General features: G+C 40.0%; 1 protein-coding gene across 1 annotated transcript in view; it reads left to right on the forward strand.

Annotated features, from left to right (window-relative positions):
• Positions 1 to 25,248, forward strand: part of FREM2 (FRAS1 related extracellular matrix 2) — a 155,388-nt gene that overhangs the window by 84,911 nt on the left and 45,229 nt on the right. The window contains exons 5-6 of the mRNA XM_028107332.2: positions 8,111 to 8,236; positions 9,344 to 9,595. Of these exons, the coding sequence (XP_027963133.2) occupies positions 8,111 to 8,236; positions 9,344 to 9,595 (378 nt within the window). The remainder of the gene's footprint in view (positions 1 to 8,110; positions 8,237 to 9,343; positions 9,596 to 25,248) is intronic.

The following is a 25,248-nucleotide window of genomic DNA, read 5'->3' on the forward strand; positions in this document are numbered from 1 at the left end:
GCAGCTAGGCTGGACTGAATCAAGAGCAGACAGCAGATTGCCGGAAGACAAGAAGGGCTTCGAGGAAATTTCAGGTCACTGTTACTCCTCCTGCCCTCTTTTTTAACCCAACCCAGAGAAGTCCAGAAGGATTATTCCATAGGCCAAGGGTAAGAGAGTAATCATAATAGCAAGCTCTACCATATTTGAGTATCCTCTGTGAGCGCGACACTGTGTTAGGAGCTTCACAATCATATCTCATCGAAACCTGTGATTTATATGTCAATTTCCAAATGAGATCTCTGAGGCTCAAAGAATTTATTTCCCCAAAGTTCTCTGCTAATAAGTGCCGGAGCCAGTGTCTGAATATAGAGAGAGATTTTTTTCCCCTACGAAGCCTTTCTCTTTTCCCTGAGTTTTACAATCTTCTGTCATTCCACATGACTGAAAATAAATAATATCCAGAATCATAATTAAATGGCACACTTTGCCAATGGCAACATTGTTTCACCTATTCTTGTATATGAAAAAACAAACAAAACCAGGAATAAAGGGATTCCTTCTCTTCTTCTTCTATTAAATTTTCCCTTTATATATCAAGCCAAAAAATATATTAGTATAGGTGAACAAAACAAGGGTTCCAGGAAGATGATCAAGACTACTCCAGCTCTTGCACAATGCATCTATGTTCAACAGCTGTTTATTGAACATTCACTATATGCCAGGAATTCTGCTGAGAGCTGGAGATGAGGGAGCTACACTGAAGAAGGCACACTAACTCTGAAAGTGTATCTTTAGGTGATTTCCACCAAACGATCACAGCTAACAATACAGAATGCTGTGTGCTGTGATAAAGGAACAATCAGCACCCAGAGAGGTCTCTTAACCTGGAAGAAGATTCTTAATTTCCTATATATTAGGTTCCCTAACTGTCAAACATAACACCATCTTTTCTCACTCTTAGTAGTATATAGATATTAATTAATATTAAACATTTTTATTTCTGTTAAGAGGAAAATAGGTAAGAGCTAAAGCCTATTTTATATTAAGATCCCATTCCTTTTTTTACCTTGAATAATTTCTAACCGGGGTAAATTGAGTTTTATGTATACTTTATTAAGAGAACATGACCTCAAATATAGGTATTTGAGTATGGATACCTAGCATATAGATGTCTAGAGGCTGTAAGTATTTTATGCAATTATTTAGTATGTACACTTGAAGTGTCTGCAAACTTCTGATTGAAAGGGGCTCTTCTGATACCTTTATGATATCAAAATTGACCATGTACCTAGTGAGTTAAATATTTGATCTCTGTAATCATTTTTTGTATGATCAGATTAGGTTAATTCTCTATAATATATAGTAGAGAATAAACATACCATTCTACAGGAAAGTAGAAATTATACCTCAAGAACCCTAATCTTATTGGATACAAAGAAAGGAAAATTTTTGTGTGCTGAGTGAACCAAACCCATTTCATGCGGTAGAATTCAGATGACATAGGCTATTACATGAAACACAAACACTAGTTATTACTTTTAAAATTTTCTACCATTGTCAGTGTTGACATGGGGGATCACTGGCTAGCCGATGAGTGTGCCAAAATTGAAGATCCAGAATTAGTGAAATGGTAGTTCCCTGCAGCTTATCACACCAAAATGATAAGCATGCAAAAATTCAATTTCGGTGAGTGTGGAAACCTTTTTCTTTTTTTCTTCTCTTTTTATTTATTTATTTTTTTTCTGAGAATGGAAAGCTTTTTGTCTTTTTGAATTCTGTTACTGTAAAGCACAAGTCATTGTCTTAAGAGAGACAGACAATTCTAAATACTTGTTCAAGTAACAGCACATATCTGTACATTTCTGGCACCAAAAGGTAGATATGAAAAAAGGTGGTGCAAAATAAAACCATCTTCGTGGTGTAAAACTGTGTGAAAGTTTCTGCCTTCACAAAATGAAAACATTTAATGATAGGAACAAAGATTACCTTAAGATTCACTCTTAACCCACATCTGCATAGTGCTAAAGGATGATTTTTGGATCTCATGGCATCCTGATGTGAACATGTGATACTTACTATCATGTGATTTAGATGTTTTCATTATTCTCATTTGTGTCTCTTTTGAGTCCCTGTGAAAGTAACCTATATTAATCACTATGTCTGTTTCGGGATACAAAAAAACAGACCATGGAAATTAAGAGAGCTGTCCAAGTTTAAACACATCAGGGACAGACTCCATACTCGGTACCACTTGTTGACCAGTCTAAGGGCACCATGGTAGCCCGAGGAGGTCCCAGAATATCTTTGGGGTTGGTTTTTCAATGTGCCAAACTCTCCAAAGATGAACACTCAGTGCCTTTCTCCATGCACTGCATTTTCTTTCTCTGTTCCATTATAACAAAGATTTTTAGAAGATATTTTGTTCTATCATGTTTTTAGTAGAATCTGTTTTGTTTTTTTTAATCTGTTTGGGATAACTGAGAAAAGGGCAGCATGAACATTATCTTTCAAATATAACTACAACTACTTTATTTCTGAGAACAGAAGTCATTTTTTTTTGCCTAAGTGACAGCCCAGTCAAACCTAAAAATAAAACCTGCAGTTGCAGACCAAAGCACTCATTACAGTATAGTTGCATTGACTAACAAAGAATGCACTCACTTTATTCGGCTTTATCTTTCAAAATACAGAATAATGAAACCAATCCGAAAATCTAAAAGTAACACATGTTCATCATCAGGAATTCTGAGAGATTTAAAGAAGGAAAAGTCCCTTGTAGGACTACCCCTTGGGAAAGCCAGTGTTAAGTTTGGAGAGATTGACCCTGAAGTCATTTTTGTGTGTGTGTCTCTGTTTACTTAGCAGAGGGTTTACTATTTGTATAAAACCACCCTGGTTTTGCCTCTCAATGAACCCCTTCTCAGAGGCTACTGTAGCTTCCACTTAATGGGCTCATTGGGATCTGACATATGATATGCTGTTATATTACATAATGCAGGTATTATATTCATACACCTATTATTATGTATTTGTACATGTAACACATAATACTTCTATAACTTGATTAATATGAATATCATACAGATTTTATACCTTATGTAATACTTTCATACTTTTATATGTATAAGTTTATATATAGAATTCTATGAATACGTTGGATCTGTAAAGGAATTCTCAAAATACTTGTTTTTAGCTTCCTTTGTTCTGCCTCTGCGGTCCCTGCCGGCTCTGTTTTTGCAGTAATTATGTCTTTTATAATCTCAGTTGAGCCTTCTGTGTGTCTCTGGTGTGAGTGCTGATGCCTGCTACCCTGAATGTTCTTCCTTTAGAAGTAGACGATAGCAGTCATGGGCTTGGTCTTCGAGATGGGCTTCTTGGGTTCAAATACGGGCATTGCCACTACCAGCCTAACCTTCCACTGGTTCCGTAACCTCTGTGTGCCTCGTGTCCTCGGAGGTAAAATGACAGGCATAATAGTTCTTACATGAAAGCTTTGTTGCCAGTATAAAACCAGCCGATACATGTGAGGGGTTTAGAATAAGTCTTCACAAACAGTAAGAACCCCATATGTATTAGGTAATATTTTTTTGGTATTAGCTAATAATTTTTAAGGATGCCACGCTGGGGGGTTTTACACTTAAAAAGCTGTGCTTGCTTGAGGCAGTCAGCTTGTGAGCATCTACTATAAATATGAAGTGAAGTTGAAAAATGATGTTAACTAGAAAAATCTACCAGGGAAGCTTTTCTTCCTCTCTCCTTTTCCCGTTTCTCCCATAAACCATCCATTTCTGCCCAAAGTTTGGTCAGCAGAAGACCTAAACGTGGTGCTGGACCTCTTCACCCTCTGTCAGACCAAGTGTAGGAGTGGGTTCCAGAGCTAAGGGTAAGCTCTGGACACCTAACTTTCATCTTTATTCATACTTCAAAGATCCTGGCTCTAGCAACCAGTGCTGGCTTGTTTAATCAAACCTGCATGGGCCATAGCATGTAGGAGGAACTCAAGGTATGCAGTTACAATGCCATACGTGGGACTTTTATGAATAACTTATTTTTAAAAGTTGGCCAGTATAGATTAGAAGTACAGAATAAGTATTACATATGATCAACTCAGTCTTAGCTCAGACTGCTATAGCAAAATATAACATACTGGGTGGTATAAGCAACAGACATTTATTTCTCATTGTTCTGGAGGCTGGAAGTCAAGATCAAGGTGCCGGCAGATTCAGGCTTGCGGTCTGCTGCCTTCTTGCTAATATGCTCACATGGCTTTTCTTTGGTGCATGTGTGTGGAGAGACTGAGAGAAAGAGAGAGAGAGCCCCTATTCTTTTAAGGATACTAATCCCAAAATGAGGACCCCACCCCCATGACCTCATCTAAACCTAATTTCTTCCCAACAGTCCCCACCTCCAAATATCATCACTCTGAGGGTTAGGGCTTCCATGTATAAATTTTGAGGGACACGTTCAGTCCACAGCAAACTTTAATAAAGAAACAAAACTTTGTGTAATATATATACTAATGCTGTTGGAGTAAATGACCTGAGGACTGCCAAAACCTAAGTGATACTGGACTTAATTTCCATTAGTTAATAAAGAAACTCATTGGAACTCATTGAATACCTGACTTGAATATTCCATGGCACTTTGTGTATTTTTTCTAATGAAATGTTATGATAATTTCTGTGTTGAAATTTTATGTTTGGTAAAATCCTACTTCATAATAGGAGTAATTTTGCCCTTACAAAGACTCATCTTAAAAATCAACAAGGTTATTTCTCTAGATGTCACTCCATTGACAGCAAACTTTTTGAAATGTCTATGCCTTTTGTCTTCCAGTGTCTCTCCTCCCATTCATTCCTTCAGGCTTTTGTCCCCTGACTCCACTGAAACAGTTCTTGTAAAGATAACCAGTGACTTCCCTTTGCCCAAATGACCTATTCTCGACTTTCTTGACTTGTCAGCAGCACTTGAAACATTTCATCGGTCCCTTCTTCTTAAAACACTTTTTGCACTTGGCCTCCAGTATCCACACTCCCTTGGTTGTTCTCATCACTGGGACCCCACTCAGCCTCCTTTGCTCAGTCTTCCTTTATCTCCCTGACCTCTAAATGCCCTGCGGGCTAGTCCCTGGCTCCATTGTCTTGTTTGTCTACAGTCCCTCCCTAAATGATTTCATCCTGACTCTGACTTCACACACGCCAGCGTGCCAGTAACTCCCACTTTTATCTCTCCCATCTGGCCCTGTCCACTGAAATCCAGGATTATATGCCCAACTGGCTAATTTTACATCTCAGTTTGGATATTTAATGTTCTTAAAATATGTCAGGTTACAGCACCCCCATATTCAAAGCCTTTCATGCTTTTCTATTGAGAGGTGGATGGACATACACACAAGCAACAGACAGACCACATATTAAAATACAACTCAGACCCACAACAGACAGCAACTGGGAAGCGACACCACAGCCTCTGAAGCAATCAGCCTCAAGGGGTCAAAATTTAATCAATAACTGACAGCTTCCCTAATTTTTCTCCTCATTTTCAATTTAAGACCCACCAGAGAAACCAGATGTGCTCCCATAACTAGTCAGATGGGATGCCCCACTTCTAGTCAGCCTGCCCACAGCTTCCCTGTACCAACAGCCTCTAGTCAGGGCACAGCTGCAGCCTTCCTTTTCTTCTCCTATAAAGCTTTCCATCTCCTCCAACTCGTCAGCCTGCCTTTGAGGCTCTGCCAAAGACAAGTGATGGTGGCTGACTCCTTTGCTATGTGGAACTTTGAATAGCCACTGTGTTTTCATCCCATTGGGTAATCTTCGATTATTTACACAGTATTTTACTCTGACTTAAACCCAAAGTACTCCCAGTGATCTTGAAAGCGTCACCTGATCTTCCCACCACCCACCCAATCGCTGCTTCTCTGGTCCCATGTCTTGCCCTCTCTTCCTTACTCAGTTTACTGAAGCCACATTGGCCTCCTGGCCATTCCTTATACACACCTGGCACGACTTGGCCTGAGGCCCTTTTCGCTTGTTCATTCCTTTGCCTGGAATTCTCTTCTGTAAGTTATTCACAGAGGGCATCTGGTTACCACCTTGCAATCTCAGCTCAAATGTGACTTTATCAGAGATACATTGCTATATAACACAGGCCCACTATGGCACATACCCTGCCCTAGCCCTCCCTGTCCCCTTCAGCGCACTCTATTCTCTTCATATAACTTGTTACTTCCTGACGTCTATTCTTGTGTATTTGTTTATTTTATTCTTCTCCCCCACCCCCAACTAGACTGAAAACTCCCTAAGACCAGGGATTTTGTTTACTTCCATATCCCCTCTGCCTAGTAGGAGTGTCTGGCAAGTACAAGTCACCCAATCAATGTTTGATAAATGAATAATTAGTTATAAAATCTTATAACCACCTTTTTTTAATGGTACCATTTTTTACATTGATATATCAGTCAGAATCTCAGAAGAAAACAAATGACATACTCAATATTTTAAATGTAATAATTTAAATTTAAATTAATTTAAGTAATTTAAAAAGAATGTAATAGTATGACTATTTACAAAGTTGAGGGCAAAGACTGGGAGACCACCAGGCATGATAAAGGCTAGTAAGAGTAGGCACCCTTACCACCTCTAGGCCTGAGGGCAAGGGAAGGAGAAGTTAGCTGAGCCCAGAGAGTAAGCTAGGGAGTCCAGTGGGCACCATGACTGTTACTTGGGGGAAGGGGTGCAGCCAGCCCTGAACCCGGAAGCAGCCAGGGGAATGAATGGTGCAGACCTCATTCTGCTCCTCACCTCCATGTCCTGCCTGTGCTCCCCTTTGGCTGACCCATCGGGAAGCCAGAGCACAAGGGAAACCTCTGATGTGGTTCACATTCATCAGCTCCTGGGGCACAGGGCAGGGTGGAGTGGATGGGACATGGACCCCGAGCGCCTATGTCTTATTCCAACGGTCTTTTATAATCATCAAAAGCAGGGTGGCTTACTGTTTGAAAAATAACCATGAAGCATTTTCTTCTTTTTTTTTTAAAGATTTTTATTATTTATTGAGAGAGAGAGAATGATAGAGAGCATGAGAGGGAGGAGGGTCAGAGGGAGAAGCAGACTCCCTGCCGAGCAGGGAGCCCGACGCGGGACTCGATCCCAGGGCTCCAGGATCATGACCAGAGCCGAAGGCAGCCGCCCAACCAACTGAGCCACCCAGGCGCCCCATGAAGCATTTTCTATGCATATGCGAGACTCCAGTGAAACAGACTCCCAGTCGCCAAAGTATCTGTTTGGGGGTTATCATGTCAACTTACTGAACTAAATGTTTTCCTGAATTCAACCTATTTTTACATTGAACTATATTTTTCACCAATTTAATTATGCCATTTTTATTACTTAGCATGCCTTTCAACTACCTTAAAAATGAATCACTGAGACTTATTCTATAAATATAATGTTGTATACTGTGTGTTATTGTTATTTCTCAAGGGGAGGAAGGAAACCACAGGTATGTTCCTTATAGCTAACTAATAGATTCATGAATTCTAAAGGAGCTGCGATTTAAAAAACAAGCAAACAAACAAAAAAATTCAAGTATTGAACAATGCGTTATTATGTTTTTAAGCATTAATCATTCAAAAGGAATACATCTGAGGTAAATTTGAGCAGATTTTACAAGATCTGAATTTTCATTTTGACTCAACCAGTAAGAGGCCTTGGCAAATAAGTTCAACTCTCTGCACCTGAGTTTCTTCATCTGTAAAGTACAAGGTGACTTTGACATCTCTTCTGCCTCTAAAATTCGACTACGCCACTGGAAGGTGGTGACCTGTGTCAAGAGAACAAAGTTGCATTTAAAGGAAGTATGTCAGCTGCACTGATTGAGGAAAAAAACCAATTACTAGAGATAAAAGCAATGTTGGGCTTTATCTCCAGGTTAAGAATTCACTGGCCCAGAACCTGCACGCTTTATACTTATGATTGCTCCCCTCTTCTCTTTCCCCTCACGTTGTGTTATTCTAAAAGAATATGCAAGGGGGAAAATGTTGATCGCTAGAGCAATTTTAATTTGCCTAGGATTGTTAGAAGCTCAGACAAAAATAATAGTAGCTGCGATTGTGTTTTCTCCTTAGAGTCAACTGTATTTATTCCCCAGTCTGAATACTCTGTTGAAGAAGATGTCGGTGAGCTGTTCATTCCCGTCAGGAGAAGTGGAGACGTGAGCCAGGAGCTGATGGTGGTCTGTTATACACAACAAGGTAGCTCGATTTACCAAAGAACTGAACTGTCCCCCCAAAGATGTATATGTAAGCCTCTTTGACATGTTGGAACCGTAACATTATGCCTTGAGGGATATGCTTTATTATTACAGTTTTCATAAAGTACAAAAAAGCATTTATCCAGAAGTCTTCTTTCACTATTACACCTCTGAGGAGAAAAAAAGCAATTACTAGAGATGAGAGGGCCTGGAAGCACTGCTGTTACTTATCAAAACATATGTGATTCGTGTGGTTACTTACTCTAATACTCAAAGCTGTTTGGAGTGCAAGAAATTGAAGTCCCCTTCCCCCACCCAAACACAATCACGTAGAAGAGGGTTCTTTTTTAAAAGGGGGGGTGGGGGGGACAAAAAAATACATACCCAAGGAAAAGAAACTAATTTCAAAGTAGTTTAAAACTCTGAATTTCAAAATATTTCTTTTATGCATTAGGTAATCCTCCTCTGAAAGGTGATTTTATGTAATACAAAATTAAAATTAATACATAATATTCATTAATATGCTAAGTATCTTTCTAAGAAACAGGTAGACTTTCTAAGAATGTACAAGAGAATGTCATATAGGCAGTTGATATCTGAGCAGACATTAGTGAAAATTTCCCATTAATGTATTTATATGAGTTGAAAGGCGATAAAGAATTGTGGTCTAAAACACAGCCTTCAGGGTCCGCCTTGGGCTCTGGGTCCCAGAGCAAGTGGTTTAACCTCTGTAAGTCTCCAATGTGTAACCCCCAATAGAGTGTTGAGAGGATTAAGCAGGTAATGCATGTAAAGCACTTGGCACTTTGCCTGCACCCAGTAAGCATTGGAATAGTAGGAGCTATTATTTTGTAATGTTGTGTTCTTCTGAAAGACCAGTGGCAGGAAGTAGAGAAGAAAACACTTGAAATGTAATATTCTTTGTATGTTTGAGACCACTGCGAAGGGGACTCATGATGCTAAAACGGTATGTAGGCACTATTGCAATTTCCAGGGAGGTTCAGATATACAAATTGACCACGAAGATGTTGCATATGAAAATAATTATTTCTGGAAACACCCTTGTAACATGTTCTACATAAACACCATTCGGATTCTCTGTCCCCAGGCACGGCAGGCGGAACTGTGCCCACATCAGTGCTGTCCTATTCAGATTACATATCCAGGCCCGAGGACCACACCAGTGTCATCCGCTTTGACAAAGATGAGCGCGAGAAAATGTGTCGCATCATTGTTATTGATGACTCCTTGTATGAAGAGGAGGAGACATTCCATGTCCTTCTGAGCATGCCCATGGGTGGGAGGATTGGATCAGAGTTCCCAGGGGCTCAGGTTAAGATCATCCCTGACAAAGATGATGGTAAGTACTAATTTAATTGAAAATTATTCCTCCTACCAGGCAGACCAACATCAGGCACAAACTGTGACAGACAAATGAGAGTGTAAAAAAATTATAGCATGCATGTTTTTTTATGTTTGGTTTTATAGTGTGATTAAGTTTCCAAGTTGGCTGCATCAATTTGTCTTTCTTGATTTAATATTTTTAAAAGGCAAAAGTCACACTTAGGTATTTTTTTTCTCTGTACAGTTTTCTTTTACAATGCCATTTACCATTAAATGATTAAACTCTTCCAATTTCATGAAGAAGAATTGAAGCAATTGTAATCAATGTATTTCCTTTTTGTTTGTTTTGTCTTGCTTTTAAAAGCTTATATTTTGCAATGTTAATCTCAGTATTTGAACTTGTTTAACAAAGAAACCCATGCGACAAGACTGTTAAATAACTAGAAAGATAATAAATGTATGGAAAATGAAATCCAACAGGCAGCTCCCTGCCGCAAAGAGGGAGGAGGGTTTATCCTAGACCACTCTTTCTGAGGGAAACTCATTTACCATGAAATAATCCCACTTTTGGAATAGAAAAAGGAGCAGAAGGGTCTTAATCTTCCCAGCTCAAGAAATAAGTTTGTGCCTAATAGGGCACCAGGCTGGCTCAGTCGAAACAGCATGTGACTCTTGATCTTGGGGTTGTGAGTTAGAGCCCCACATTGGGTGTAGAGATTACTTAAAAAAAATAAAACCTTAAAAAAGGAAAATAAGAAATAGCTTATGCGTTGAGAAAAGAGAAGAATAAATGCAAAAGTACAAAAGACATAGACAACAGAAAACACTGTTTGTTTCATTTGGCTAATCTTTATCCTTACCGTTTGCCTGACTTTCAAAGCCAGAAAGTCTCTTCAAGTAAGAGAGTTAGTTTCCTTCAGCCAAGTAGAATCTCCCACATCCATTATGTACTCCCCAACATAGTATAGCTGACCTTAATTGCTGTCACTTGACAAGAGGTCTTTCTGTTTCGCTGTTGAAAGTCATCTTAATACATCTACCATATACTTCTTTGCACAAATATCATTAAGAGAAATATGGAAACAAAAATTTCTTTTCCCTTTTTCCATGAATCAAAATGTCTCTAGGGTATGTATTTGCTACTTTAAGACATTAATCTTCCTGCATTAGGGCAAAGCACTTTGGTTTGGAATCTTTGTTTTTTATTGAATCACTCAACTTCCACTGATGTCCAACGTTGGGCATGACGTAGTGATTAACTGGACAGGAAAGTCTGAAGAATAATGTTTGGGCTTCTAGCTAGGGCAGTTGAGTTAACAGTGGTCCAGTTCACCAAGCTAGGGAGAACAGGGAAAGGATGGGTTTAGGGATGAAACGATGAGTTCATTTAGAACATGTTGGTTTGAAGAGCCTGCATGGTTTCAAAGTGCTGGACATGAAGTAGGAGAATGGAGATATGGGTCTGGAGATTAGGACGGACATAGTTGTACACTAGAGACATTGTTGCTTTTATCTCCATTGATAATCATAAAATCATGGGAGAATATATAATTGCTTTAGAGGACACGCAAAAGTAGCCCTCATATGATTTATAATATGGGCATATTCTATTCAATTCTCTTATTTTAAAGGACAGAGTGCATTCCATGAATGCAAAGGATACAATGCGAAATGATGAAGAGGAAGGTAGTCATTGTAAGGGTATGAAATCCCAGTAAAGAAAATGCTAGGAAGAATCTAAGAATCAAACACATTTCTGTGTCTAACTGCTGTAAAGCATTATAAATTGGTATTATCTCTCATGCAACAAGCTAGGTCATTACCTTAATTTTTCTTGCTTGTCCAAAATTTTTAACAAGTCTATTTGAGGGATTTTTTTTCAACATGTAAATATTTCACTTATTTTTTTTAAATGATATGAACGAGAAACCCAAAGCTTATGTAAGAGGAGTTTGCTTTGTTATCATCTTTGTTGGAATACTTCACATCTTACTAGCTGTCTGGTCAGATTTTATTCATGTCTCTAATACTCCATCAGTAAAATGGAGATACTAATTTTACCTACATTTTTTTCATTTTGGAAGTTGACATCTTATAAGTGTGTTTTGCCTGTCACATACATAGTTTATAAATGAAAACAATACTGCTAGCCATGAAGAACTTTCATCATGGAGAGAGGAAAGAATGCTGGTTTAATGGGGAGAAAGTCAAATTTCACGCATGAGCAGTAATACCGATACAAACAGTTGTCCCTTCTGAACACTTATCGTGTACCAAGAACTTTACATGAATTATCCAGTTAAATCTCAAAACCACTCTAGGAATAGGTAGGTCTCTCCTACCCTTGGCCGATGGAAAAACTGGACTCAGGCTAAGAAAATTGCTTAGGATCACACAGATGTAAAGTGTTGGATATATGTCCTAAATTTATGTCTGTTTCACTCATATTTGATGTGCTTCATCACTAGGCTATAATGAATCCTGAAACTCATCAAGGGAATTAAAATATAAGTAACACCTAATGACATAACTGAAGGGAGGCAATTGTCATAGAATCTAGAAAAGAATAAATATAGGTCCACACTGGTAGGGAGGGGAAACGTATTGTTTCTGAGGAGAACCAATCTTTCAATCACTAAAAGTCATGTAATTGGAGTAGGGAAAATGTTCAAGCCTGTTACGTATCTGGATGAAATATTCCTCCTGACTTTCCAACACTCTTTGCTCTGATTGCATGTCTATTTCTGTGATAATGGGTACACTAGATGACAAATATCCAACCATTCCCTGACTAATAAGAAATAAATTCTTTGTAACTTTGTAACTCAGAGTAATTGGAATTTTAAAAAGTGAATTGATTCTCCAAAGCTAGATTATTCCTCAATGAAGTGAAGAGATGTTGTTTCTGTGCCTGCATAGGAGAAGATCAAGACCTGGACCACAAGTGACTCTTTTCAGGTCCCAGTATCAGAAGATCTCACCCAGAACCAAGGGTTTTCTCTGTGCACACTCTCAGTGTATGAGAATAGAACAGGGGCTCAAAGTGCAGAAACACACCTGGCCAAATCTGTATTGAATCTTTAAGAAACAGCTGAAGCCTTCATTGTGTTTGGAAGAGACTTTCACACACACTGACATAAGAATAATGCTGTCATTTTCTGCGACTTTAAACGTCCTCCATCACTGTCCTCAGTCCTCAGTACTTCAGTAACGGTTATGGCCTCTGTTCACTGGGAAGAGTATTAAGTCGGGGCTAACAGTATTTCACTAATCTTTGCTGTCCGTCTGTGGAAGTTAATTAAGGAACATTCAAACTGAATCCATTTTCTGCTTTTGTGCAACAACCCCCAGGGGTTTTAGCTAAAGTGGCTGGCTTCCTCAACCATCCTGGACAAATTACCATTCTAGATAACAGCCGCTGGGACTCGTTAAGAGGCGGTATGGTGAGCCCTATGGTAAATGTAACTCAGTTGAGTGCCATTCAGAAGCTTACTGACATCAGAAAAGCTTTCTCAACTGTAGGACTGCTTTAGAGAAGAAAAACATTTCTAATACTAGAAAAATACATTGTGGTATGGTGTGTGGGTGAAATATGTTTTATTCATTTGTGCTGAGCTGAAAGACCTGGTCACCATCTTTTTTCTTCTTTAATACCATTATTTGCATTAGGGTAAGCTCCAATTAAGCAAAGCCAGGCCAGTCATTGGAAGGAATGGCCAAATTCAATTAGTAACAGCTTGACAAAAAACAAAGTTACATTCTGACTTAGTGTGCTTGAGTTAGAACGATATTAAAAATCAAGGTATGGGAAAATGAGTCTCTAGCTGCTTAGAATATTAATTCATTGCAGCCATTAGCAGACTATTTAAAATAGTTGGTGACGCTAACTAAGGATTTAGTGAATGCCAACGGATGTTCAGTGAGTGAAAGGTATTGTCAGAGTGCACTGTATGATAAAGATTATACCAGGTTTTCCGTATGGCTAGGATTCTAGATATAATGATGTAGATATTCTACACTTGGAAAACAACAATAACATGAAACAATGTATGAAATATCCTGCCATCTAAAAAAAATAGAATCACACATATCATACACACACACAGCAAATATTTGTTGTGCATTTACGAAGAGTAATAGGCGGAGGCTACAGAGACATTTAAGACATAGGCCAGAATCTCACAACGTGTACAGTCTGTTGGGGAGAAAAAAAACTAAGTGCATAGAAGGTTAAATGAGAATCATTCATTTCAATCATAATTTGAGACAGTAAAAGGGAGACTAAGAAGGCAGAGTGGGATTAAAAGCAATTGCATGATCACTTTGTGAGTCAGAGGAGGAAAAGAGGAGAGCTTCACAGGCAGCAAGGATTTAGGTAAATGGAGAACAGAGCCAAGTATTCCAAGATTACGTGGAATAGGCAGAGCTCTGGGAGGGCAGAGCTCTGGGAGCAGTGGACAATCTAGTTGGGCCAGGTTGCCTTTCTGAGAAAGGTTGAGTGCTCCAGTCCTTGGGTTAACTCTTGGCCCTGGGCTATAGATAGACTTTGCTATTCTCTAGTAAAGGAGTCTTGACCGATCCACTTTTCTTCTCGGGTCTGTTTTCCTCATTTGAAACATGAGCATATTATCACCTGAATTTCTTACCTTTCAGAATTTTTGTGAGGACCAAACATGATCTGTATGGAGGCACTTTAAAAACCTAGCTAAAGAAAAGAAAGGTGGGCATCATGAACAGTAGAGTCTGAGAAAGAGATTAAAGCATATCGTGGGTGCCATTGAATGCGATAAGGAGTTCCAAATTTATTGGGTAGGGAGCTCCTGGAAGTGTTTGAACAAGAGAGTGCAATAATCAGAGCTGTATTGGGAGGTTATTAATTAGATAGCCGTGGAAGTGAACAGGATTGGAACCAAAAGTGTAGAGTGAGACAGTGAGACTGGCAAGGAAACAACCTATTGCTAAAAATACCTGCTATGATTTGGATCTCATGCAGGTAAGAGGGAGGAGGGGAATTTAAAAAATATGTTTCTAAAAAACCTGCTTGACAGGTTCAAAGAAGGGAGGTACCATTCATTATGGGAGGCGAGGGAACCAGCCAAGGGAAAGGAGATTGGAAGAAGGTGAGAAATTCTATTTAAACACACCAAGTTCAAGTTAGCTATGGCTTCACGCCAGTGAAACTGGGCAGTAGGCCCCCATGAATATGGAACTGACCAAGCTGGAGTTAGGGATTTGTGTTACATACACAGTTGCACACCTGATGTGACAATTGAAATCAGTAGGATTCACAAGAAAGAGAGGAGAAGGTAAAACGGTAAATCACTATGCAGTACAATTTCCAATATATTTCAGTAAGTTAAGTGTGTAAAGTAGAATAAAGGTTACTAGAATATTTATCTACTAAATATTAATATACAGACTTGGGGGCTGTTAATTGCAAATAAATCATTAAGTATCACTTGTTACATAGCAAGAAAATTGTGGGAATATGCAAAACAAAGCACATTATTGGAGTTGCCAAACAATAAGTACACTTTTAGGCCATTTTAACTGGTTTTAAATGTTGCCTCTTTTTAAAATAACTTAACATCGGGGCATCTGGGTGGCTCAATTTGGTTAAGCGTCCAACTCTTGGTTTCAGCTCAGGTTATGATCACAGGGTTGTGAGATCGAGCCCTGTATCTGGCTCCACATTCACAGGGAGTCTGCTTGAAGATTCTCTCTTTCTGCCCCTCCTCCCCTCTAAAATAAATAAATCTTAAAAAAAAAAAAAACTAACATTAAAATAGTGTGGTTTAGTTCCCTCATCTTATACAATTTCTCAGTTAAATTTAAGCCATTTTATGGTAAAAAGTTACTTCGTACTATTTTTTGAAATTATAATGGTTTCAGGAGGGGGGTGCAAAATTAGAGGCTTAATTCATTATTAAGAAACTCATGAGTGGGAGAAGGTAAGAAAAAGAGCATTTGTGAATGTGAATGAGGGGGGTCAGTCACTAAATCTGAGTAGGAGGGTCCAGAGAACTGAGACTTCCCAGGTTTGACCTTTGGGAGGACGCTCAGGGTCCCTATTCCTGGTCCTGTCTGCCTAATTGTGAACCTGGCTGGCCCCAGCGCCCAGCAGGCTAGCTGTAAACAGGGAGCCACTCCACAGTAGCTGAAATACAAGGGCACGTATTAAAATAAGGCAAACGAGGGGCGCCTGGGTGGCTTAGTCATTAAGCGTCTGACTACAGCTCGGGTCGTGATCCCAGGGTCCTGGGATCGAGTCCCACTTGGGCTCCCTGCTCCGTGGGAAGCCTGCTTCTCCCTCTCCCACTCCCGCTGCTTGTGTTCCTACTTCGAGTCCGAAGGCAATTCCTTAGCAATAGGAGTACATTTGACTCAACCGGTTACGGTCAGGAGCTCTAAAGGACCTTGCCGCTCTGCTTCTGTGAACTCCCTTCGCCTCCTGAAAACTGTTGACACGGTGCACTGCTCGCCGCGGGAAAGGCACGGAGAGCTTTGTTCCACTCTGCGCATGCACTCTTGGCAAGCAGCCACCTGAATCTCTCCTGCTAGACGCATGAAAGCATTCACCACCGCCACCAGAAGAGACAGAGGCTCCAGAGCTCTTTAGAAGACCAGCTAACCATTTTATATAGTTTACACTGAAGAATGACCTTGTGGCCCCCAACAAAGTGAGCACAGGGAACCGGAGCCAGGACGCAGGGCCAGTCAACCCAGAAATAAACCCTCACATTCATGGGGTGTAAGTTTGCAGGCATGTCATTGGCTAGGGTGGTTGTAAGATGTTAAGATTGTGATACTGAGTAGGACCATACTGTTGACAAGATGAAATTAACTCCTGTCTTTCTTTCTTAGGGCTTCATAGATAATCAAATATGTCATAAAATAATAATCACTGACATGAGCATCTTCGGTGTGCTAAGCCTTTTCCTTGAATTATGTTGTTTCACGCAAGGACACACAAACTACGGGCAAGGTTTTATGATGCCTCAGTGTCCTCATTTGTGAGTGGTTAGGTAACTTGTTCAGGGTCACATAGCTGGTAAGCATTGAGCTAGGAAGACCAGAGTGACCATGGAACTAACCACTAGGCTGGCTTCTGATTGATTCTACGCTGTTCTACTCAAAGATAGTAGGAGGTATCCTAATAGAGAACTTGACAAGATGAAACAAGCTATATACTTTTATATGCATATAGCACCCGAGAATCCTGGAATAATTAAATTGCTGACAGTTATAGGCTTTAGGCGTGAACTCTGTACATAAACCATTCAGGTTCACCTTTTACCAGTTTGAATTCCGAGGATCATTAGGAAAGCATAGTAGTACCTTCTGGTACTTTAACTGGACGAGGAGCAGCATTGATTTTTCCCCATCATTTAGCAATCTGCCCACTTCTGGAAGGATAAGGTTTGGGCTCTCTTGTCAAATCCTTATGGGTGAATGCCGTCTCATGTTTGTTTTGTCTTGTTCATGGTAACACTAAATGCCTGACTCTCATCTTTTCCACACAGGAGAGTGGGCACTGGCCATGTAATACCATCTTGTAGACATCAAAGGATCTGTATTGCTGATTTATTATCACTAAAACCCTGGAAGTAGATCACTAAACCTTTGTAGAAACCTCGAGATCTCAGTCACAGACGAATTCCATTTTAGTGCTAAAAATCACATAAATCTGAGAAGTGACTTCTCACATACTCGACTTACAGATTTTTGTGAGGTTAAAATTATTAAAAGTATTACAGTAAAAACAATAAAAACATAAGAGGTTGAGTAATTAGAAAAGATCTCTTAATAAATGCAATTGTTAGCATCAGAAATTGCAAATTATTCTCCAGAAACAGAGGTCTAGTGCCTCCTCTTGTTGAAATCGTAACACACAAAGAAAATGCCGATAAGCCCAAAGCTACAACTCAGCTGAAGTAGGAACTTCAAAGCTGTGACCCTCACGTCCCATGATGTAAGGAGAGGCCAGAGTCTGTGAAATACAAAGAACTTACACAGGCATGATGATTCATTGACTAAGTCCAGACAAGGTGTATGTACCTGTGGTCTGTTGTGGAAAACATGCTCTTCATAAATTTCATTATTAAGTGGACAACAGCATCTCCTTTTATGGTATTAGAAGGAAAAAGTAAGGAAAAAAATTTGGAATATGTGTACTATTTTCTGACACTGTTGATCTACCGGTTTGTTGGTCAGTGTAGAAATGTGACTCTTGTTCGTTTGCTTCTTTATAAAACCTCCCAGCACCCAGAAGCAGTTCTCCTGGAATTAGGGCTCCCTACTGGGTGGCCAGGTCCTCTGTGCACGTTCCTTTCTCTCTATGGATACATGTTACCTTTCACAGGATTCAGATGGGTTTTATGAATTCCCTAAGCAACAGGTCTTCATTCTGTCTTACTGAAGCAGACATTTGGATCTTTTTTCTCCCATTATTCCTATAAATCCTATACATACCTTTCTTGTAATTGGCCTTAAATCTTCCTTTAAATGCTATAGAGAACCTTATTACTACTGACCTAAAGAGATACAAGATTGCCCGGTAAAGAATATGGGTAATATCATTTGATAAAACTAGTGACCTATATCATTATTATATCAAATAATCACAATAATAATCTATATTGGGAATATAAAATGTAGTAAAACTAAAAATACCTCTTTTCTTTAGGCCATTTGAAGCACTTAAAATTTGTCCTGTCCTCACTTCACATATTTATTACACCTTACTAAGCGCTGGGCACTCTCCAAAGCACTGAAGACACAGCAGTGAACAAGATGGGGCCAATCTACAGGGGCAAACAGATTCAACAAGGCAAACAGTAAGACCAGGCTCCCCATGTAATGGAAGTTTTCAAAGGAGCATCCAGTGTGGCCTCAGTTCCAGAAAGGCCAAGTCTCCTCCACACAAAGAACTGCGAAGACTGAGTCACGCGAGTTGGCAGCTCACAAATTGATGTGCATTGTCACATGTCTCCTTAAGCTGTGACAGTCTCTCAATTGTGAAGACAACTGCACAGTTCGGAATGGGCCAAGTCACAGTCCAGATCACCAGTTGCCGAGTTTAAACACAGTCCTGTGAAAAGAAATTAAATGGTTGGTAGAGCTTTATTAGCTAGTACTTTTTTAAAAAGTCGGAATAGTCAGAATACAGGCATTGTGAGAGAAAAAGAGCTCTCTTTTTACACCTACCCGGGTTGCGATATATCTCAGCTTCAATTTCTGTGAGGGTGTTTCACAAACAGTCTGTGTCACACTCCCAGGAAGTACACCACAACGCAAAGCTCTGTGCTCAAAATGCCAACAAGAAGCTCATTCTTTTCTCCTCCTCCACCTCCTCCTTCTTCTCCTTCCTCGTCGTCTTCTAGAATCACACCTATTTAGAGGGGTGATTTTCAAGAGCACACTCATTGCCAGGGAGAGCTTGAAAAAGCCATAGCCAGAAGGGTTCTTCGCATTCTCACTGCTGCAAGGGGGTATCCTATACATACAAGATACGATTATAAATAGTATAGGTGTGAGCTTTACACCTTGTAGGCCGAGGGTGCATGGTGTACAGCTCAGTGAACTGATGAAATACTATCTACACTATGCATCAGGGTTGAAAGAGACACAATTTTAAACGCACTTTCCAGAGGATCTCTGTCTTCCTACCGAATCTAACTAGCATGTTTTAACTGACACTGGTCCAGAATGCATCTTTTGAAGTTCTTTAAAATGTCAGTATGTCTAAATACCAGTGTAAATGGATCCAGTTCAGTGTACTGAGGGGACAAATAAACTACCAGCAGGAGATGTTTGATTAAGTCTCTGAGGAGAGCTTCATTACTTTGTTCAAAACACTGCATCCCTTGACATTTCTGTGTAGAGGGAAGCTCCATCAAACCCTTGTGTTACAATTATGGAAAACCCAATAATTTACTTATGTATGGATCTTCTTTTTCTTTTTAAACAGTAAAGGGAAAGTATGTTATCATGGGTCTAGTGACTTGACTTCTGAAAGAAATCAAAGCAAATTGGGAAAACACAAAACAAAGTAGGACAGGTGGTTCTTGCTCTAACCTGGCTTTTCTCCTGTATTCCTAATCTTGGTAAGCAATTCTACCAGTGCTAGACTCCTTTCTCTCACTCCCCACCCCAAATCCCTAATTCTGCCTCTTTTATATCTTTTTTTTTTTAGATGAAGACCTCTTTTTTTTTAAGATTTTATTTATTTGACAGAGAGAGACACAGCAAGAGAGGGAACGCAAGCAGGGGGAGTGGGAGAGGGAGAAGCAGGCTTCCCATGGAGCAGGGAGCCCGATGCGGGGCTGGATCCCAGGACCCTGGGATCATGACCTGAGCTGAAGGAAGATGCTTAACGACTGAGCCACCCAGGCGCCCCTGCCTCTCTTACATCTTTGAATACTATATCCTTGCTCTCTTTGCCGTCGGAACTGCCACCACCTCTTCCAGCCAGCTTCATACTTTGCCCAGCTGCTGTTAACTAGTCTCCCTGCTTCCAGTTTGCCCACCCCCAGCCTATCCATCCTCCACACCCCCTAAACACTCATTTTATCACGGCCCTACACTTCTTAAAACTGAGCACACCTTGAGGCGCCAGTGGCTCAGTCGGTTAAGCATCTGACTCTTGATTTCTGCTCAGGTCATGATCTCAGGGTCGTGAGATGGAGCCCCACACCCAGTGCAGAGCCTTCTTAAGATTCTCTCTCCTTCTTGCTCTGCCGTCTCCCCCACTCATGTGCATGCACAGGCTCGCTCGCTCTCTCTCTCAAAAAAAAAAAAAAAAAAAAAACTATACCTCTCACATGACAACTTCTAGGCCCCTTAGCTTGGCACCCAAGGTCCTGTGTGACCTGGCCATTTCTTTGTTTTTCTCCTTCCCCCACCTCCTCACCCCGGGCAGCGTCCCAAACATGCCAAGTGCTATGCAGTCCCCAGATGTGTGAAGCTCTGTGTTGCTGCTTCTGCTGGGGACATCCTCCCACTCCACCTCCTCATGCTTTCCTGTCTAGTGTCAGTGCTACAAAATCCAGCTGCTAATAAGATTAATGATTTACAGGCACCACGTGGCACTTACAATGTGCAGGTAATGTGCTGAGCATTTAATGGCCATTTTCTTATTTTGTCCTATAAAAGGAAACACCCACAATTAAGGGACAGGGGAGAGATGAGAGAATAACCAGAGGAGAGTGGTATTACAGAAGGAAAAGGATAAAGAGATTCAGGAAGACAGGTATGGTCTACAGCATTACATTCTGCGGGGAGAGAAAAGAACACAGGTTCGCAGTATGCAGTTGGATTTAGCAAAGAAGAGGGCACCAGTCAACTTGGAGAGAGGGTTTCCAGATGCTTTGGAAGATGAAGCCAATGACCAATAAGTTTCAACGTTAATGGGAGCTGAAAAAGTTAAAGATAATGGATAGTCTTTTAAAGTTATTATGCAAGGGAAAGGAAGAAAGGAAAATCTTTCAGATCAAATAGTGATGTTTGTGGCTGTGAACGAAGGTGTGGTAGTATTGAGGGAAAGATTATTTATGATAATCTTAAATTGGGAAGAATGAACAAGGAGATAGATACAATTTATAACATCAATAATTAGCAAGATCAGGTAGCACAATTCAAGCAATTAGAATTGCTTCATGTGTGGAGACTATATGCCTGGGAAGCCATACTGCCTGGTGTCTAATCCTGGCTCTGTCTTAGGAGATACATCACCTGTCAAGACCCAGTTTCTGGGGCGCCTGGGTGGCTCAGTCATTAAGCATCTGCCTTCGGCTCAGGGCATGATGCCAGGGTCCTGGGATGGAGCCCCACATTGGGCTCCCTGCTCCGCGGGAAGCCTGCTTCTCCCTCTCCCTCTGCTCCTCCTGCTTGTGTTCCTGCTCTCGCTATCTCTCTCTCTGTCAAATAAATTAATAAAATCTTTTTAAAAAAAGACCCAGTTTCCTCATGATAACACCTATCTCATAAGGCTGTCATGAAGAATAAATAAGTTAATGTATGTAAAGTACTTAGAACACCAGTATGTTTAGTTAGCATTATTATTGTCAAGACAACAGTGCAATAGGGTATTTACTTTCTGTTTCAACTACTGGACCAGAAACTCTTCAAAGAGAAGGGCTGTGTCTCCATTGGTATGGCCAGCATGGATCATGGTGCTTAGCCTGTAATAGGTGTTCGATAAATATGTGATAAATAAATGGATGAATGCCTAGAGATAGCAGGCTGACCAGGGCTACTTACTATTTTTTTCTAATATGAAAAAAAGGCAAAACAGAATAGAGCTCTGTTTATCAAAAATAAAAAAAACATTTCATGTCTTTACAAAATGCTAAAACAAGAACAAAATGTGTACATTTTAAGAACAAAATGGGTACCTTTTAGCTCACTTGAATTTTTGAGGTCCTTCTCAACCAACCAATGTTGGTTTCCCACCTAAGGGTTGAAAAGAGGCATTGCCATTGCCCCCTGGACAACTCTGTCCACTCCAGTCTCTATTCAGCTGTTAGATTATAGATGCTCAGCAGCTTCTTAGTGACACTATATTTATCTGAACACTAACGGTCTTGAATTAGCTTTTAAGTTTCCCTATATAAGCCATTTATTTAGCTGCCCAATTCCATTACTGACCTCCTTTCTGAGCTACCCTTTAACCACTAAGATCACACATCTCAGCCACAACTGTTCCTGAATCCCAACTCAAGATGTATGGAGAGACACCCTAGGAGGTGATATGGCTTTATTTTATTTTATTTTTGAGAGAGTGTGTGTGTGTGTGCACAAGCAGGGGCAGGGGCAGAGGGAGAGGGAAAGAGAGAATCCTAAGCAGACTCACCACTGAGCACATAGCCCGACGCAGGGCTCAATCTCATCACCCTGAGATCATGACCTGAGCTGAAATCAAGAGTTGGACGCTCAACCAACTGAGCCACCCAGGCGCCCCTATGGCTTTATTTTTTAATTTTACTTCTTTAAAAAATTAGTTTTTGATTCTCTATAAATTAAAACAAAACACAAGTTCGAATGATTAAACAAGGTGCTATCTTAGGAGGTCCTGTATGTTACTGAGTACATTTTATCTGAATGTAAGAAGTCATATGAAAAATCATAATGTCTACATTTTTATCATCTTGGTTTAGGGTTTATCCTTAGTTTGCAAACCATTTCTGAGACAAGAGTGGTCTTCTAACTATTTTTCCTTGAGAGGAAGCAACTATTTTCTCTTCAATAAAGAATGCAGGAAGTGAGCATGAACAGGTTACGTGAATGTTAAATGAGAGAAAACGCTGCCAACTAGTATCATATTGACAAGGAAAACACCAGTCTCCAAGAAGGGCAAGAAGAATGTGCACAGACCTGAAAGCTTGGTGATACGACTTCACACAGACCCAACTGGATTATCCCCATATTGTAGACCAGAAAGCCAAGAACCAAAGAGGCTGACTTTGCCAATGTCAGGCATTTCAGAAGTGCCTAAAAAGAGACTAGCACCCATGGCCTGTGGAACAGTTGTGCGTTTTTCCCCCACCCAAACACAAAAGGATGGAAGACTCTTGGGACCCCTTTCATGTACTACACCAGAAGTGATGGAGCAAAGGCAAAGCTTCTACTGTGCAGCACTCACAAGGAGGAACAAGGAAGGATTCTTACGATAAAGGAGCACATTCCTCTCAGCTTGAAATGGAGTCGTTTTGGCTATTTATTCTGGAGTCCCTTCCTTTGCCGCCTGCGGGCATGTTCCAAGTGTCAACTGTTGAGTAGTCTGTGGTCAAGATTATTTATTTTTCAAGTGTCAACCACATGCTTTTATTCCTGAGACCTCACACAGATTGTGTTTGACATTATGTTGGTCATAATCTTTCTTCGTTCAGCTGTTGGGATTCCCACATAAATCACCCTGATGTCAGAGTCTCCATTGATTCTGAAATCTTGCTTGTAAAGTTCACGTTAGTCAGTAGGAATAAAAATGTACACATTTGCCTTCTGATCGGTGGTTTTTGGAGCAGTAACAGTTTTAAAGGTATGGGGAGTTTGAGCCTAAAGTGATACCTCATTTTCTTCCCCTCCTATGATGATATATATATATTTTTTTGATGAAGAAATTTATCATCACAACTGAAGAATAATGAGCCTAATATTCTAGTTTTCTCTTACATAGACTATTGTGTTCCTCTGTTGTCACTCAAGGAGACTCTCATTACACATCTTTAAAGAAAATACTCTAAAAATGTTCACCTCTCCAGGTATTTAATTGTGTTCAGAGAAAGAAGAAATACGATTCTAGGCATTCTCATGTGACTGGCAGAGGCAGACACTCAGTAAATGTGGCAATTATTTTGTTATATTACTGTGACAGTAACTATAATATTAATTGGTGTATTCTCCCTCACAAGAGGAGCTTCGGAGCCAAAATGATTACTTTGGATAAGAAACTCTGGAAGCAGTTAATCCTCCTCGCTTATGTCTCCACGCATTTTTTGATGACCCCCTCCTATGCCGGGCTGCGTGCTTCTCCTTCGAGTTTACAGATGAACAATACACGGTTTCTGCCTTTGGGAAGATCTAATGAAGGACACGAATGAGTGCATGAGTCATTTGAATATACTGTGTCGCATGCAGTGTGAGCAGTGTTGGGGGCAGGACTGGCTTGGCAGCTGTCAATGGGGAGTAGGGTATATAGAAGAAAGGAAAGACAAATTTTGCAGGGCCTTGGGACTCAGAGATAATGGTTTCTTTGAAGGTGAAGTAAGAGCTCAGTTCCCTCGAGAGTGTACTCATCCACAACACTGTGAAATACCACAGCAAGTCGGTAAAGATGCCAGAAACTGTTAAGAGTAAAAAAATGTCTTAAAGATTTTAACAGGAGAGGACAGACTTTTTGTTCTCTGATTAATCTTTTTTTCTTTAATATTTTGCAGCTATGTTTAAAGGAGGTATGTTATGCAGGTTAACCCTCGTTTAGTATTAGTCTTTTTATTACAAAAGTATTACATGAATACGAAAAAGAAGTACATCAGCTAAATGGGGAGTGTCTGGTTATGTCTCTCACCAAACCCACACCTCTTCTTTGAGGTCACTTGAGTGCGATGTGTGGATTTTTTATATACACACTTAGATGCACACATGTATCCAATCACTTTGATTAGAGGTAATTACTGCTATAGTGAAGTGGCAACCAGCACATATTCTAGAAGCAGAGGGTCTGATTTCCTTTCATGTACTGGCTATTGATCTTAAATGTCTGAACTTGATTAGCAGTCATCATCAGTAAAGTGGAGATGGTAATAGTACCTACTTCAAAGGGTAGTCAGGAGGTTTAAATGAGATACATGTATTAGAACAGCTCAGACGCACTGAAAATAAGTATTTGTTATTCCTACATGATCATATTATACATATTACCTCATGCTATGTTCGTTTCACAGAGCAGCATATCATGAAAAGCTTTTTATACCAGCACACATAAACCCTGTTTATTCTTTTTAGTGGCTACATAGTATTCCACAGAGTGGCTGTAACATCTTTTTCTATCACACAGGTGCTGTAAGTAAATATCCTTTCTCACATACCTGTCATGTAATTGTCTAATATTTATCATTACTTTTGGTTTTAGATGGGACAATATACCTATGAATAGAAAATATCTGTAAA

Source organism: Eumetopias jubatus, unplaced genomic scaffold (assembly GCF_037043125.1).
Source record: "Eumetopias jubatus isolate StellerSeaLion01/CBP00866 unplaced genomic scaffold, mEumJub1_p1.0 scaffold_3, whole genome shotgun sequence".
In the NCBI taxonomy this organism is placed as follows: Eukaryota; Metazoa; Chordata; class Mammalia; order Carnivora; family Otariidae; genus Eumetopias; species Eumetopias jubatus.